Source organism: Gobius niger (genome assembly GCF_951799975.1).
Source record: "Gobius niger genome assembly, chromosome: 1".
Lineage (NCBI taxonomy): Eukaryota > Metazoa > Chordata > Actinopteri > Gobiiformes > Gobiidae > Gobius > Gobius niger.
Window position 1 is genome coordinate 71,578,612 of NC_136852.1, and position 18,647 is coordinate 71,597,258.

General features: G+C 41.2%; 1 protein-coding gene across 1 annotated transcript in view; it reads left to right on the forward strand.

Annotated features, from left to right (window-relative positions):
- LOC306960406 (guanine nucleotide-binding protein G(q) subunit alpha) overlaps window positions 1–18,647 on the forward strand; it is a 42,285-nt gene that overhangs the window by 13,998 nt on the left and 9,640 nt on the right. The window contains exons 2-4 of the mRNA XM_079552838.1: window positions 5,298–5,482; window positions 14,627–14,781; window positions 16,892–17,020. Coding sequence (XP_079408964.1) covers window positions 5,298–5,482; window positions 14,627–14,781; window positions 16,892–17,020 — 469 coding nt within the window. The remainder of the gene's footprint in view (window positions 1–5,297; window positions 5,483–14,626; window positions 14,782–16,891; window positions 17,021–18,647) is intronic.

Genomic DNA, 18,647 nt, shown 5'->3' on the forward strand with positions numbered 1-18,647 from the left:
ACGAGACGCTCGCGCTGATGGGAGGAGTTATTTTGAGGCGTGGGACTGACCTGCACACGGAGCAGCTGGACGTGCTTTGAAGACGCGATGGTGACTTTATTAAAACCCTGGAGGGTCACACAACTCTCCCCCTGTTTCCAAATATAGTCACAGGAGGTTTGAAAAGTGGCTAAATCTGTGTCAAAGTTACGCTCGGATCAGCTCCACTCAGCAGCGTTTGTTTACTTCCTGCACGTGAGTTTTCATTTACACCAGTATGAGACAAATTCCTAACATGGGGAATATTTCTACCGCTATAGTTTCTAATAAAAGCCCCGGCCACTGTTAGAAACCGGCTTTAATTTGCCTCCGCCAGCCGCGAACCCGGCCTCTGTTAGAGACCCGGCCGCTAATGGAATACAGGCCAGTATTAGAGAATTTACGGTAGTTCCGGCGGCCATTTGAATGCCGAAATAGAATTATGCAGTACTACAACATGTATCTGAGTAGCATTTCTACTCAGGATGAAAATGAAAAACACTGACAGTGGCATTTTTATGTACTCGTCATCATTGCTCAAGAAGATAACAGTTAAAAAAACGGCCCCAGAGATGCACGTTTATGTGATATCATCAGGAAATGTGGCACAGACGTAGCAGTGCAGATTTTACAATAGATCTGCTTCACTACTAGACTAACTTAACGCATCAAAGAGGAAACAGACAACCTTTCTCTGTGATTTCTACAGTTTGTCATGTCGACAGAGTCTCAGTCTGAGTCAGTGTTTAAGCAGCTCAAGATGTTTGCATGCTTCCGGTTAGCAACTGTCATCAACTGTCAATGGCTTCACACAACAAACACATGTGTGGCTCACATCTGTGAACACTGAGGAAATACTACAGTCACAGCTCTGACCTCTGACCTCTGTCACATGTTGTATCCAAGGCCAGATGTTTGTGTTTCAGGGCTTTCTCTTGGCGAGGTCAGAGCCGAGCTGTTGAAGCTGAATGCTAACCGGTAGCATGCTAATGTCTTAAACTTAAACACTGACTCACTGGTTTCTTCACATAAACGTGCGTCTCTGGAGCTGTGTTTTTACTGTTATCTCCTTGAGCAATGATTACAAGTACGGAGTCTTTCATTTTCATCTTGAGTAGAGATATTGCTACATGTAGTACTCAAAATGGCCGCCATAACAACAAAAGTCACATGACTGAAAGGCATGTATATTATGCTTGTGTATGATGGCGCTTCAGACCAGAAATGGCACCTTTCTGAGTGACAGTGCAGGATTTTAGAGGCAGTTGTGGTGAACAGGTCTGGGCTCATTCTACACATTAGGACAGGGGTGTCGAACTCGTTTGGGTCCAGGGCCAAAATGTGGCCCCCACGGCGGGTCGCGGGCCGCATATATTGTAAAGGACTGTGGCCTCATAAATTACGGCTTGCACGTATTGTGCTTCATCAGCCTCTGTCACATGTTCCTCAAAGTGCTACATGAAGTCATTATTCATTTGATGGCAGTAAGTTACTATTGTAGCCACAGCCGCCCTGGGACAGACTGACCATTTACCATGTGGCTATAATATGCTGTTTATATCCTGATCTCTTATTATGTCATTATGCCCTCTGCTGGACATGTGTGGAAATCTTTTCTTTTTAAATTTAAGCCGCCCCCTAGTGGCTGGAGTGAGTTATTTCTTTAAAAAGCCATAACTCAGCCCAGGAATGGGCTAGAGACTTACTTATTTTTTTCATAGTCCCTTTAATCCCTACCTGAACCGAGCACATTTACTCCAGTTTGGCTTTACCCAGTGCTTAATTTGTAAATTAGTATTTTCAGGAACACTTTTGGTCTGATGTGATGGATTCGGGGAACAGGTCAAAACATTTGCCGGAACACTCTCATTAAACACCATTATATCAGCTCAAACCTTTGCTGGATCCTCCTAAATATTTCCCGGATACTTTCCAGTTTGAGTTTAAGCTCATTTACTGAGGCTGTTTATTCTCCAGGAACAGAAATGTGGCTGTTTTGAACCTGCTGCCTTTTGTTTTGCGCTAGTTGGAGCTTGTGCGCCTCATACGCTGCTCCATGTGCGTAATTTAAAGATATTGATTATTTTCTACAGATCTGCTGAATAGATGGTCAACAGAACCTTAGCAGAAGATCCTCTGCCCCAAGAGAGAAAGGCAGCCGAGTGACAAGCGTGTATTTTCCCCAAACCCTGCAGCTTCTTCTGTTTCCTGTGTGTGTTTCTGTGAAATCGACGGCGACGCATGAATCTGAAAGTATTTCCAAAAGCCGCTCTGTTGAGTCCAGCGTCAGCGCGTGTTGTTTTGACTGAGTCCAGTCTTGTGTCCGATCCAAACCCACTCATAGATTACTCACCATTCACAGATCCTGTTTATGGCCCTATTTTTAGGTGCGCTGGTGTAAAGCATTAACTCCTCTCCCCCCCGGTGCTCCTCACGGCGCTCTGGGGGTTAACTCGAGGTGGGGACGGTGTGGGCAGGAGGTGCAGATATTATTACCACCGCTGACCACAAAGGGGCGCGGCCTGTCACACCAGAGCTCTCTGTTTATGATGCTGAAGTAGCACAAATATTCAACCCCGTGTCATGGGGGACTGTCAAAGCAAGACTTAAAGGGACTATAGGGAGTTTAAAAATGTTAAAACTATGTATGCTCCTCCCCCTATATGTTCCAGCCATGTCCTAATGCAGGGGGAGGCAAGTTTGCGTCGTTGAGGGACAATTTTCATCATTGCCAAAACACCCAAGGGCCGAACCTCAACATTGTAGCTTAAAGCAAAGAACTATTTTCTGCAAATGCCAATGTTTTCATCAGTGGTTTCAAAGTAGCAGGGCTTTGGGACCCACCTACCCTTGGATGACAAACCGAGGACCCAAATAAAACTGTAATTTGTCATATATTGAAATAAAATTCCACACAAGTTTTTTGTTAAACAAGCAGTGAATATCCCTTTAAGATTGAAATTATGATCAAAACAACCCAATAACATTAATTTTAACAGGCACAGTTAGTGTTTCCGTGCAGTTTCAGATAAAAAAAAGTTCCCTATAGACTCGCGACCCACTGAAAATGGTTCCGTGACCCACTTTTGGGTCCCGACCCACCAGTAGAGAATCACTGTTTAACATTATATATGACCAAGAGGGACGTTCTGAGAGGACATTTTTAACCTCTTAACTCCCGCCTGAACCGAGAGCATTTTCTCCAGTTCAGCTTTACCCAAATCCTGTAGGCCAGTGTAACACCTCATTTGAAAGCTAAGACCTGCAAAACTAAATTGATCTTTTTCTTCACATTATCAGATTTTTTTTCATCACTTTTTTTGTTGGGCAGTCATCTCGTTTTTGTCAAATTTTCGTGACTTTTTTGTCACTTTTTCGTCAAATTCTTATAACTTTTTTGTCAATTTTTTCTAAATTTTTCGTCAAATTTTTCTCACTTTTTAATCTAATTTTTGTCAATTTTTCGTCACTTTTTCGTAAGTTTTTTCTCACTTTTTTCACATTTTCATCCTTGTTTTCGTCTCAGTTTTGTTGCTATTTTCACACCTTTTTTCCAGAAGCTTTTAGATTGGGGTAAAGCTGGAGAAAAAGTGCTTGGTTCAGGTGTGAGTTAAGGGGTTAAAATACGGACACTATTTCTCACATTTTTAGAGTACTTTAACAGGTATTTGATCTTTTATTTGCATAATAATACTTCTCAAAATCATCCTGGGGGCCAGAGGTTCTGTGTTGGAGGGCCGGATTTGGTCCCCGGGCCTGACGTTGCCTACCCCTGTGCTAATGTGTAGAATGAGCTCAGACCTGTCCACCACAACTGCCTCGAAAATCCTGCACATAGAAGCTGCAGTTACACGTAAGACCTGAGGTGGCAGTAGTGAGAATAAAATGACTAACTTGCATCTAGCCCCTTTAAATATTCGCTACTTATAGTTATTTCATGGTTAAAATAAAATAAAAACACAGTCTCTTGAACTCGCCGCAGCCATGTTTGTTTGCTATGATGCACGAGGAACGGGAAGTTTCTTAAAACCAGAAAATACTCATACAACCGCTGGGTCACTACGAGGTCAAACACACATAAATATGTACTTTTTTTCATCATAAAAAGTTATATAAATCACCTTTAACCTCTTAACCCCCGCCTTAACCGAGTGCAAAACAAAAATGAGGATGAAAATCCAACAAAAGAGTAAAGACAAAATGGCAAAAATGTGTGACAAAAACCCAACAAAAAAAGCAACAAAAGAGCAGCAGAAAAATGACGAGACCGCAAGGAAAAAGATTTATTTAGATGAGTTTTGTAGGCCTTAGCTTTCAAATGAGGCTTCACACATGCCTAGACACTGTAACCTTTTAGATTTGGATGAAGCAACGACCACAACAAATGAAATAAAAATGAAAATTTGACGCTTACTGTGATGATAAAAGAAACGTAAGAGGCTAAACCACTGACCTTTAACCTCAGCTTCACCGGAGCAGCTGGAGGAAGAGGTGTTTGTGCGGATGAAGGGTCGTCTGAGCTGTTTGTTTCCATTATGTCCACAGGACAAACTGTTGGTCTCGATCCTCCTCTTCTTTAATGCGTCTCATACTTTCATTTAAGTTTGGCGAACTTTTTTTCCACTTTGACGCCGCGGCGGCTGTTCCGGAGACGTTCGAAGCCTCTGCTTCATTTTCTGTCTAAACACAAAGGCATTTTTGTGTGTCTTTTCTCGCAGTTGTGTTAGTGCATCTGCCCAAATATCCAGGAGGCTCCAGGTCTGTCCACGGCTCATTGTTTGTAGCATCCATCCAGTATTAGCGTTAGCAGCCGCGAAGGGATAACTTTTCTCACGGTGCCTTAGCTACGGTGGCTTGTTAAGCCCAAAAAGGCGCATGTTTCCCGCAGTTGTTTCGGATCAACAGTGGTTTATATTCACACCTGGAGCAAACTGGACCAGAGTCCGTTTGGAAGCCGGACCAAGACCACCTGAAAAAGTGGGTCTTGGTCCGGTTCTTTGATCCGCAACAGGATTCGTTTGTTGTTTTCACACCTGAATAAAAAATACGGACCAGGTTTCAAAACGAACCCTGATCCGTTTAAAGTGGACCGAACAGTGCAGGTCTGAATACACCCTTAGAAACTGAAAATCTGGAAAAAAATGAGGCCTAAATCAGATCTCTGTGACTTTGCGATTTATGTTGTAGCTTCTTACGATCTTCATATTCCAAAGGTAACACCACTGTAACATATGATCTGATCCCACAGTGGTTTATGGTCTGTTGTGTGTTCTCCTCAGGCACTGGCGAGAGCGGGAAGAGCACCTTCATCAAACAGATGCGGATCATCCACGGAGCCGGCTACTCGGACGAGGACAAGCGCGGCTTCATCAAACTGGTCTACCAGAACATCTACACCGCCATGCAGTCCATGATCCGGGCCATGGAGACGCTCAAGATCCCCTACAAATACGAGCACAACAAGGTACCACTCTTTCAACACTGACTCTTAAAATATTCATCCTTCCGAGCCGACCAATAAGAGCCCGCTACACTTAACACATGCAACTAAACAAGACAAAGGCGACAGGGGAGGAAGGTCTTCACCAAGGCTGCGTCTGAAACATCAAATTATATCCTCTAAGCACTAACACGAGCAACTGACCCTTAACCTTTCATGGGGTCAACTGTTAGATCTATGCAGTTAGTGAACTAGAGCTCCAGCAGCATTTGCCCAATTCGACCGTCCTTACCCAGGGGAAGTGACATCACCAACAGCTGTTTTTCTTAAAGTTATTGGTGGAGTGCAGGACAAACGAAAGTGCATGTCGCCCCCTAGTGTCCAACAACAACATAGTGTCCAAACAAAGACATTTAAGGAGAAAAAAATCCAAATGAGCCAAACATTTCCCTTTAGTGTTATTTTACTTCAACAGCTGTTTCTTAAAGCTACAGCAGCAAATGATCCATGTGGCTTCAGTTTCTACTAAATGAAAAAAAAGCACAAACTGTCTTCATTTAAACCAGGGGTCTCAAACTCATTTGGACCGGGGGCCAAAAATGCGAACCCAGTGTTGGTCGGGGGCCGCAACAGACGAAGCCTTTTATATTAAGTCAATTATGATTTAGCAACTTTTTTTGTTTGCTATAATATAACTTAAAATAGACTGTACATTACCTATCTGCACATTTTTAAGCTTCCAGAGGTTTCCAATCAGCCAAACATTTGCTGAGCTTCTAAATTTGAAATTACAGACTTAGACAATTAGTTTTTTGTAAATAATCCCATTTTGGCTCTGGGCATCAGTGATGTTTCAGGAGTCAGGTCCAGTTTCTGTCTGTGAGCCTATTAAAGAAATGCAAAATGTACAAATGTCATTTTAATTTAATGTTGAAAAGCACAACCAGGGACTGGAGCTGATCATGAGCATCAGCAAAAGCATCAGCTTCAAACTTGTTTTGCTCTGTGTTAATTTTCACCCTGTCATATAATAAACACATCGATGAATGTGTGGACTTGGACACTTTTCCAGACTCTGGTGTGTCTGAGATCAGCTCAGATTCACCTCATGTAAATAATGTGGAGTCACTGACCTCTGACCTTTTTCTGACCGACAGTCAGAACTGATAGGGCTTATATTTTTTACTGTCAATGTTGCTGTCATTATTTGCAGTATTTCAATACATTTCCATACTCTCTATTTTTAATGTAACTATGGGTCATGTGTTCCCACATGTGTCCTTAATAAAGATTAAATTCATTGACCTGATAATGTAGCTCTGAGAGAGAGATGGAGAGAAAAGGCTCCTCACTTTACTGGTGTGACGCTTTTAAACACTATGCAATGCAATGTGTTCGCTTTGCAATGTCCTAATGCTGGGTTACACATAGACACGATGCGTTACGAACGTGGCCCAGGATCACGAATGTGAGTGGAATTGGTAGAGGTTTCACGCGCCGCCACGAACTGTTGCTGCGTGTTGTGATTAATGGCACGAATTATTACGCACTGTCACGAATATGCCTCCTGCACTGCTGCGAGCTGTTGCGGGTTATTGGGAATTGTCGCGTTCTGTCAAAAAATCTGCCAAGAATTGGGCGAATGTGGACGAGATCGCCTGCCGCGCACACCGGGTTGGAGGCGGAGCAGGGACGTCTCGCTCCACCGTGCGCCCCTGACTCGTTGGGCTCTCGCCAAATCGGGATAAACAAAAAGTGAATAGACCATCAGCGTCGGGCTTGTCCATAAACTGAAGAATGGCAATAGTTTTTCAGTCTATGGGACAGTCACACCAGTTCAACCCCGCTCCTGTCAATGTGTAACACGGGCAAACGCATCAACAAACGCACGCGCTTCATGTCAGATAAGTCCGTGCAAGAGCCGCACGACTTGGGCTGACTTTGCTCCACAGAATAAGCATAAAAACACTACACTCACTGTGCACTCGATCTTCTGAGGATCCGTCGTCGAACTCGCTGCTCTTAAACCTCTTTATCCATGATTCTCACTCGTCTGGTCAGTCCTCAGCTCCAGTTGGAAAAACTTTATAATCCACAAAACAGGCGCCTGTCTTCACCTGCCCCGCGCCCATCGCCGCTTGTTTTACGTGTCTAAGGTTGTAAATAAGCCTTAACTTATCCATGGTGTAGCTGCTGGAACCACGCGCTGTTGTTTTGGTCAGTGGAGGCAGCGTGGGAGATGCATTCAGGGACAGCGGCGCATCTCCCTTTCCCTGTCTGATGTTTACATTCTCGCGTCCGCAGCAGAGTTGGCGCTACCGCGCGGTGCCTCATGGGAAATGTAGTTCTAACGTGTTTAATGTGATTTACCGGCGGGCCGCATATAATATAAATAAGTAATTATCTCGCGGGCCGCAAAAAATTCCCTCGCGGGCCGCATTTGGCCCGCGGGCCGCATGTCTGAGACGCCTGATTTAAACTATTTCCTGAGGCGTCTCTTTAACACTGACATGTGACTGAGCTGTGGGGACGACAACATGTGTTTTGTCACTTTTATAAAGCTTGGCTTGTGCAGAATCTTTTTTTTATTATTATTTTTATTATTAAAGGTAGATGCAAGGCTAGACGCAAGTCCATTTTATACTCACTACTGCCACCTCAGGTCATACGTGTAACTGCACCTTTCTTAGTAACAGTGCAGGATTTTAGAGGCAGTTGTGGTGAACAGGTCTGAGCTCATTCTACACATTAGGACTTGGCTGGAACATGTAGGGGGAGGAAAATACATAATTTTGACATTTTTTAACTCTGTATAGTCCCTTTAAACGTGCTCCTGTCAATCAACAGTGGTTGCGCATGAGTCACTGGAGGGTGGGGGGGTTTGGCGCAGTGGCTTATGGGATGGCACATGGCTCCTTATCACCGGTTAGTTAGCACCAGAGGTCCCTATGCTAAAGTGGCTATGATAGTTAGCATCGAGGCTCCTTTCCCTAACTCCTTCCTAACTGACAGACCAATTCGGAGGCTTTTTATCATGGCGGACGCTGACGCACATCCGGCTTGGCGTTAGACTTCTTACCAATTTACCGCTTTCGGACGGAGCCTAGGACTTTCTTCACGGGATTCAGCGACTATCAGCCAAAATAGTGTTTTTCTGTGACCGTCACTTCACTGATGGATGCTCGGTGAACCTTGAAGCACAAATGACCGGCCTCTGTTCAACAGTTTGAGGTGGATTTGAGTGTAAACACTGAGACACGGCCGTACACCATGGGCGTATTGTTAAAGATGTGTAGGACCTTTGTAGTTCACAAAGAGTTTGCTTTGGAAGCGCCTCAGGCTAATTCGGGAAAACTGTCACAACAAACATTAGCAGGCAAAGGTCAACTGGAATAATCCCCCAGCCCCTGCCCCCTGCTTGCCGGGAACTGCGTTGCTCCCAATGCAATACGGTCCGATATAGCCGTCATGAAGACTGACAGGACTGGTTTTCTGGAAAAAAGCGATCTGGATTTGGGTGACCAGATCGTAACCAGCCAAATGTGGGACATGAAGCAATATTTGTACTATTGTTCTTATTTTCTTAACCTCTTAACTCCCACCTGAACGGATCCCATTTTCTCCAGTTTGGCTTTACCCTAATCAAAAAGATTCTTGGGGGAAAAAGCACCAAAAATGTGACAAAAATTCAACAAAGATCTGACAAAAATGTGACAAAAATTAAACATGAAATGTGAAAAAAATGTGACAAAAATGTGAGAAAAATGAAAAAAAAATGTGAAAAAAATGTGAGAAAAATGCAAAAAAAATGTGAGAAAAATGTGAGAAAAATGAAAAAAAAATGTGAAAAAAATGTGACAAAAATGTGAGAAAAATGAAAAAAAAATGTGAGAAAAATGTGACAAAAATGTGACAAAAATTAAACATGAAATGTGACAAAAATTCAACAAAAATGTGACAAAAATGTGACAAAAATTCTACATGAAATGTGACATAACTCAACAAAAATGTGACAAAAATGCAAAAAAAAAGTGACAAATGCAAAAAAAAGTGACAAAAATGCAAAATGTGACAAAAATGTGACAAAAATTAAACATGAAATGTGACATAACTCAACAAAAATGTGACAAAAATGCAAAAAAATGTGACAAAAATGCAAAAAAAATGTGACAAAAATGTGACAAAAATGCAAAAAAATTTGACAAAAATGCAAAAAAAAAATGTGACAAAAACTCAACAAAAATATGACAAAAATGTGACAAAAATGCAACAAAAATGTGACAAAAATGCAAAAAAAAAAATGTGACAAATTCAACAAAAATGTGACAAAAACTCAACAAAAATGTGACAAAAATATGACAAAAAGCTCAACCAAAAAGTGACGAAAATTCAACAAAAATGTGACAAAAATGTGACAAAAATTAAACATGAAATGTGACATAACTCAACAAAAATGTGACAAAAATGTGACAAAAATGCAAGAAAAAATGTGACAAAAATGTGACAAAAATGTGACAAAAATGTGACAAAAATGTGACAAAAATGTGACAAAAACGCAGCAACAACGCGAGAGGACAGAATGCATTTGGTTTAGGCGGGTGGCAAGAGGTTAATCATCATAAGCTGTTTAAACGGTAGCTAACAATAAATTGCTTGTGTGATTTGAGTTGAAAATGCCCTGCAGTATCTGGTCACCCTAATTTGACTTTACACGGACATTATGAAACGTTGCTGTTCTTCCGTGCGGCTCGACTCGATGACAGCTCTGTTCACTGTTGCTCAAGTCGGTCCGTATTATTTGGCAACTCCAGCCTTCATGTAAACGAGGCCTGTTGGTAATCCGTCACCCGTCCATTGTCTCGTCATAAAGGAAGTGTTCAGGCTCCGACACCGGCTTCAGCGGCTTCAGAAGGAAGTGAAAATGGAACCAGTTCAACACACTTCAGCCTTTGTTTGGGCCACAATGACACGAGTCTGCACAGAGTTTAAGGTTTCACAGCCTGTCTGAGGCGACTCGGATCTCTGCGATACGGCATAACAAAGATAACAGCCTAAAACCTAAACACACGTCCAAAAGATCAGCTTTAGTCAAGATTTTCTTTTTTTATAGCGTCGTTTTGGTGTTAATTTGGGATTTTTTGCATCTTTTTTCACGCAATTTCATAACAGAATAAAAAAAACATAATTTATTCAAGTAGTGATGTTCTTATTTAATGCAGCACCAATAAAAAACAAAACAATCCAAAATGGTAAGTGAGTGAAGGGCTGCGCGATTTGGCCAAAAAATAAAATATAGATTTTTTATTTTTTTTATTCAGTTTGGACGATTCCCATCTGAATCGATTTTATTGAAAATTATCTGAAAAAGGTCTCCTGATCTTACATATGAAGAAAACTGCTCAGAGTCCAGACCATTCATTTTTTTTCTTCATAATATAGCCTAGAGCAGGGTTAGCCAAGTTTTCGTCGTGGAGGCCGATTTTCAGCATTGCCAAAACACCCAAGGGCCGAACCTCAACATTGTAGCCTAAAGTAAAGAGGTGGGTCCCAAGAAGCAGGTCATTGGGACCCAAATAAAACTGTTGTCATATATCGTATAAAATATTGTATTTTTTGTTGAACAAGCACCAGATTTCCCTTTAAGACTGAAATTATGATCAAAACAACCCAATAACATTAATTTTAACAGTTAGTGTTTCTGTGCAGTTTCAGATGGAAAATATTGAATAAAAGTTTCCTGTAGACTCACGACCCACTGAAAATGGTTCCGTGACCCACTTTTGGGTCCCGACCCCCCAGTAGGGAATCACTGTTTAACATTATATATGACCAAGTGGGATGTTCTGACTGGACATTTTTAAAATACTGACTATTTCTCGCATTTTTAGAGTACTTTAACAAGTATTTGATCTCTTATTTGCATAATAATATTCCTCAAAATCATCTCGGGGGCCACAGGTTCTGTGCTGGAGGGCCGGATTTGGCCCCCGGGCCTGACGTTGCCTACCCCTGGCCTACAGTATTTAACTATATGTTGCTATTCATCATTCACTGTCTTTTTATGTCTTTGTGATGGTGTTTTGTTGTGTGTTTGTTGTTTGTCCTATTCAGTCCCTGACATGGATAACTCTGCACATTAACCAACATGTAAATGTGCCACTGTTCCAATAAAAACTCTTGTTTTAGTGGAAGAAAACTCCATCCATTTGTAAAGCAGCAGAGCTCGTTAGATCGTCCCTGGTTCCCCTGGCGTCACTTTCGAAATCAGTCACTATGGAACTACATCCACATGAAGACAAAACGCTTATGTTTTCAGAAACTTTGTTGGTCAGCACGAAACCAGTTTAGTAAATGTGTGACGCTGACACAGATAAAAGAACAAGATGTGCAGTAAACTTATGTGGAATGTAAACAGTGAAAATGAAGCTGAAGGATTTCGGATCTACAGAAGAGACGAGGAGGAGTTTATTCTTCAGACGTAAAAACCTGTCAGTGACTTTTACTGTCAGTCCAAACACACAGACTGACTCGTGTTTTTCCACTTGTCACCTGTGGCTTGTGGACGGCAGTGGAGCAAAGAGGAGTCAAACCATCATAGATCCAGGAGGAAAACTCATTATGAGGTCAGTAGATTATGGATCACAGACTCTGGAGCTGTGATGTCATCGTTTTAGTGAAAGTTGCGGAGACGCAACATCGGCGCCACGTAAACGCCGTTTTGAGATCTTTCCTCTGGGACCGAGTTTGGAAAATGTTCGTTTACAGACCCTCAAAACACCGGCTCGCATGAACGATACTCTGGACTGATAAAATATCTTTGCGTTTGGTCCTGAGGGTGGGGATTAAGAGGTTACTGTATTATTTGGGTCAGTACTTTTTTACTTCTTTGTCACTTAAAGGGGCGAGATGCAAGTTTGCCATTTTATACTCACTACTGCCACCCCAGGCCATATGTGTAACTGCCCCTTATATATTAAGCTTGTGCATGACGGCGATTCAGACCCGAAGTAACACCTTTCTGAGTGACAGTGCAGGATTTTAGAGGCAGTTGTGGTGAACAGTTGAGGTCTGACATGGAGGAACATGTAGGGGGAGGAAAATACATAATTTTAACATTTTTAAACTCCGTATTGTCCCTTTAAGAGTAAATCTTTTGGCTCATTGACCCACCTCTGCTTTACTCCAGGCCACTCACTCCTCACTGACGACCACAGTGTTTTGTCTGCACAGAAATTAGGGCTGAACTCATTAAAAAAAGCTGTTTTAATTATAGCGATTAGGGGATCAGTGAAATGAATAAATATATCTCGCACAAGGACGTTCTTACAGTCTTAACTCCTGAAGGAAGTTTTCTCTGTGAATCTGGGACAAGCAAAGTTTCCATTGAACAGTCCCAGTGGGATTTCGACCTCAAACACAGCACTGGGTCCTCACTGCGCCTCGGGGGCCAAGGCAGAGGGTCTGTGTGGATGTAGAGAGAGCTCAGTTCAGTTCAGTCAGAGATGGAAGAAGAATGAGCAGAACTTAAAAATGTGTAAAAGTTGAGTTTTAGTTCAATTTGACCCTCGTTTGGATCCTGTTTAGGGGGTTTTGATGACTTCTGCTCGTTGAAAAACTTGTGTCTAACCTCCGCATTTTTCTCCAGTTCAGCTTTACCCAAATTAAAGAGCTTCTCGACCGGAGTTTACAGACTCTTTGAAAGCTAAGGCCTACAAAACTGATGTAAACAGATCTTTTTCATCTCATTTTTGCTGCACTTTCAACGCCTTTTTGTGAAAGTCACGAAAATAAACAAAAATGTGTCAAAAAAGTGCGAGGAAAACGATCCTTCTAGATCAGTTATGTAGGTCTTAGCTTTCAAATGAGGCGTTTCTCTGGCCTTGCAGGCTGTGACATTGTAGCTTACATCTGAAACTAGTAAATTGATAAGAGGTCTCACGCCAAACCAGATGTGCGTCAGCGTCCGCCATGATAAGAAGCGTCCGAATTGGGCTGTCAGTTAGGAAAAGGAGCCTCAATGCTAACTCTCATAGCCACTTTAGCATAGGGACCTCTGGTGCTAACTGACCGGTGATTAGGAGCTATGCAGTATGTTTTGTAGTCCAATACTATCAGTGATGTAGCTTTATGAAACAGCTGTTGAGATAAAATAACACTAAAGGGAAATGTGATGGATCATTTGGATTTTTCTTTCTTTATTTCTCCTTAACCTCTTAACTCCCACCTGAACCGAGAGGATCTTTTTCCTCACGTCATCAGATTTTTTCATCCATAATTTTTTTGTTGGGTATTCAACTCATTTTTTGTCATTGTTTGTCAATTTTTTATCACATTTTCGTCATTTTTTTGTCACATATTTTGAATTTTTTTTGTCGAATTTTTGTCACATTGTTGTCATATTTTTGTCAATGTTTTCTCACTTTTTTGTCACATTTCCATCATTGTTTTCGTCTCAGTTTTGTTGCTATTTTCACAGCTTTTTTCCAGAAGCTTTTAGACTGGGGTAAAGCCAAACTGGAGAAAATGTGCTCGGTTCAGGTGGGAGTTAAGGGGTTAAAGGGACTATACGGAGTTTAAAAATATTTAAAAATATGTATTTTCCTCCCCCTACATGGTCCAGCCATGTCCTAATGTGTAGAATGAGCCCAGACCTGTTCACCACAACTGCCTCTAAAATCCTGCACTGTCACTCAAAACGGTGTCACTTCGGGTCCGAATTGCCGTCATGCACGAGCTTAATATAGAAGCTGCAGTTACACGTAAGACCTGAGGTGGCAGTAGTGAGCATAAAATGGCCAACTTGAATCTAGCCCCTTTAAATGTCTCTTAAATGCAATACAGCAGGTGGCGACAGGCGCTTTTGTTTGCCTGCAGTCTGCCAATAACCTTAAAGAAGAAGAACAGCTGTTGGTGATGTCACTTCCCCTTCCCCTGGGTAAGGACGGTCGAATTGGGCAAATGCTGCTGAAGCTCTAGTTCACTAACTGCAAAGAGATCTAACAGTCGACCCCATGAAAGGTCAAGGGTCAGGACATAGAGGCTATAATTTGATGGTTTCGGACCCAGCTGTAGGTTAAGAGGTTAATAATAATACGATCCAGTCCATCCGCTCCGGGCTTTGTTATTTCTTCACAACATTCAGCTGCTGCTCTTGTGTCTTTCAAACAGGCTAACGCCAACATCGTTCGAGACGTGGACGTGGAGAAGGTGAGCATGCTCCAGAACCACCACGTCGACGCCATCAAGAGTCTGTGGAACGACCCGGGCATCCAGGAGGCCTACGACCGCCGGAGGGAGTACCAGCTGTCCGACTCCACCAAATAGTGAGCGCTCGTCATGTGATCAGTGAACAGGGCGGGGCTTCGTTAAAAAAGGTTTAGGTTCTACTGTGTTAGAGGATAACAGTAAATCACTATTTATCATAGCGTTATCCAACATACTGGTACCGGAAAAATACAAGTATTGAAAGCAGATACTGAAAATATATATTTTTTATCTTTATATTACATTTTTAATTCTGTTCATCACAATAAAGAAAAAAAAAAGAAGTGAAAAACAAGTTGAACAATTTTTGAGAAAATTGGGAAAAAGAAGTGAAATTGTAAATTTGGGGGGAAAAATTGGGAAAAATGAAAGAAATGTAACAATTTGGGAAAAAACATGAAAAATTGCAAAAAATTGGGGGAAAAAATAAGAAAACCTTTTGTAGTTAATGGAAGTTTCTTTGTTGTTTCACCTCAAATGAATGATACAAATGCAAAAGAACTTAAATGGAAGATAAAAGATTAAATGAACATTATTCATCTGTTTTATGGTTCTACATGGGGATGCACCGACACTGATACCAGTATCGGGCCGATACCACGTGCTTGTCCTCATGCTCGCACTCATTAACGAGGTCCCGATACCAGAAGGAGCGGCTCCACTGAGGAGAGAAAATAACAACAAACTGGAGAATAGTTTAGTGTAAATCCAATATTCCACATAGAGCTGACTTTATTACAGACGACACTCCCTAAATCAGAGTCTGAGCTGGATTTAAACAGAGCTAAATGTTGTTAGTGCTGCAGCGTCTGCAGTGTTTACAACATACAGGCTAATGTTGCTAATGTTGCTAACGTTGCTAATGTTGCTAACTCGCCGCTAACTCACAGCTAACAGCTCTGGCGATTCTTACTCTGTTTTATGCCCAGGGGTTTATTCATCTGAAAATCTAACCCAGCGACTAAAAAGTCGTCAGAAAATCAAAAATAAAGAGGTACAGCATGTTTATAATGAGCCAAAATGAACTGCAGCAAAACAAGCAAAATGCTGAAGCTACTGGATAAGTTACTATAAACACTTGAGAAAATCCACACGGAGCTGAAGTAAAGGAGAAAAGAGACCATTTATCTGCAGTAATAAGTAACATCTCAATACTATTGTTAAATAAAAATAGATAAATGAATAAAGCACAAGCATTGAGGAGCTTTAGGACATGAGTTGTTCGGTCTGTGATGGACAGAGACATAAAAATTATAAATTATATTGAATATAAAAAATGAAATAAAAAGGCATCTGTTCAATTCTGATTTAACTTCTCTTAACCCCTTAACTCCCACCTGAACCGAGCACATTTTCTCCAGTTTGGCTTTACCCCAGTCCAAAAGCTTCTGGAAAAAAAGTGTGAAAATAGCAACAAAACTGAGACGAAAACAATGATAAAGATGTGACAAAAAAGTGAGAAAACTTTGACAAAAATGTGACAAAAAATAACAAAAAAAATGACAAAAAAACAACAAAAAAATGGACAAAAAAGGACAACAAAAGGAAAAAAAAAATAACAAAAAATAACAAAAAAAATAACAAAAAATATGACAAAAAATGACCAAAAAATTGACCAAAAAAATGGACAAAAAAGGACAACAAAAGGACAAAAAAATGATAAATTGACAAAAAAATAAAAAATAAATAACAAAAAATAACAAAAAATGACAAAAAAAATTGACAAAAACTTGACAAAAATTGACAAAAAAAACGACAAAAAAATTGACAAAAATTTGGCCAAAAAAATGACCAAAAAAATGACAAAAAATACGACAAAAAATGACAAAAAAATTGACCAAAAAATGACAAAAAAATTACAAAAAATTGACGAAAAAAGACAAAAAAATTGACAAAAAAATGACAAAAAAAAAACAAAACAAAAAAACAAGTCTGAAGAAAATGCCTTGTACTCGTATCGGTATTCGGTATCGGCAAGTACTTAAATCAAAGTACTCGTATCGGTTATAGAAAAAGTGGTATCGGTGCATCCCCAGTTCTATATGACAAATACTTTAGTATCAGTATCGAAAAGTATCATTAAAGTACTGCTATTGAAAGCCTGTAATGGTGCCCCGCCCATTTCCTCGCCTCACTTTGATTTGCTCGTTTCTTTGCCGGGCGGCGCAGTTACCTGAACGCCATGGACCGAATCTCCGAGCCGTCATACCTGCCCACCCAGCAGGACGTGCTGAGGGTCCGAGTGCCCACCACGGGCATCATCGAGTATCCCTTCGACCTGCAGAGCGTCATATTCAGGTACGGACACGTCGGGCTACAGAATTACAACACCGTGCATTTCAACCTGGACACACTCAGACAAAAGCAGAGATTAGGAAGATTTATTGATATGTATATTAGTTTTGCTGATCAGACCTCGTAGACATCGATGTATGAAAGTCAGTTTGGATGAACAGCTTGGAGTGAGGGATGTCTTCCCCGGAGCCTGGACACTGGTGGTGGTATAAGACAGTGGTTCCCAACCTTTTTTGTTCCATGTACCCCTTGAGGCATTAATTTATATTCCGAGTACCCCCTAACTCAGAGATCCTGCCAAAATCTTAACAAATAAAGCAACTAAACATGGATTATTCAGTGTTTAGCAGAGTGTAATATTCAAAATACAGCAAAAATACTCTCAAAGTCAAGCCTTTTACTCAAAATCATAATAAAAACTAACTTTTCTTTCAAAGTAATATTGAAACTATCTCTTTCCCCCTTTGTAAATCTGAGGTAAGTCCAAGTACCGCCTGCCAAGTGCTCAAGTACCCCAAGGGGTCCCCGTACCCCTGGTTGGGAAACACTGGTATAGGAGACCAGTGAAGATGCAGCAGGGAGAAGCCGTGGACACAGGAGGTGGAGATGGGGTGGAGGTGGGTCACAGCACAGCAGGGAAGCGAACAAACCATGATTGCTGGGGCTTAAAAGCGGGACCGAGGGCGATGATTGGCATTGACGACGGAGGTGCGGCTCTTTACGCTGATGGCCGACGGTGCTACAAAACTAACGCGTTACTAAACTCGTTACTCGGAAAACGTATTCTGAGCACATGGCTCATTTGCATAAGATCCACGGTGAAAGAAGAGGCGTTAGTGCAGCTGTGTTTAAACAGTGGTGTTTATTAAGAGTTGAGTGCAGTGCAGGAGGATATGGAGTCACTTAAAATCTCCTTATTTTTGAAAGCACTGCTTTTTTAATGAGGATCACATTAAATGAATCAGAAATACAGTCTATGGGCATCCTTCAGAATAATCTATGCTGGAAATGTAACCGTCACGAAGGCACATTTATTCACGCTATGTGGGATTGTCCAGTGGTTCAGCCATTTTGGAGAGCAATCTTTTCAACAATACAGAGATGGCTAGGTATCCCTGAGTCTGCTCAACTTTGCCTGTTAGGGGACAGATCCTGTTTACCTGATATATCTAAGAGTAAATTTGCGCTGGTCCTAACAGGTTTCATCTTAGCTGCGAGAGTGATTCTCCGTAAATGGAAAAATCCAGAAGCTCCTCTCTATAGGGAATGGGTTAAATCCATGACAGATACTACATCATATGAGCTATTAGTTGCCAAGTTACAGAATCGGAAGGAGTCTTATTTTCAAGTATGGGATGTGTTTATGTCTTATTTGAAAGGTCAGACACTTTAAAGTCTGCATATACTTTTGCTGTTTTGTTTAGTCTGTGCTGTTTTTGTTTTGTTGTATGTTTTGATTATGTTAAAAATCAAATAAATACTTAAATGACAAAAAAAAGAGAAAAGAAATATAGTCTAGACCAGGGGCGCCCAAACATTTTGTCTCCGAGGACCAAAATGAAAATGTGCCTGTGGGTCGTGGGCCGAACACGGAAATAATAGTAAATTGATTTTATTTTTCGGTATACAT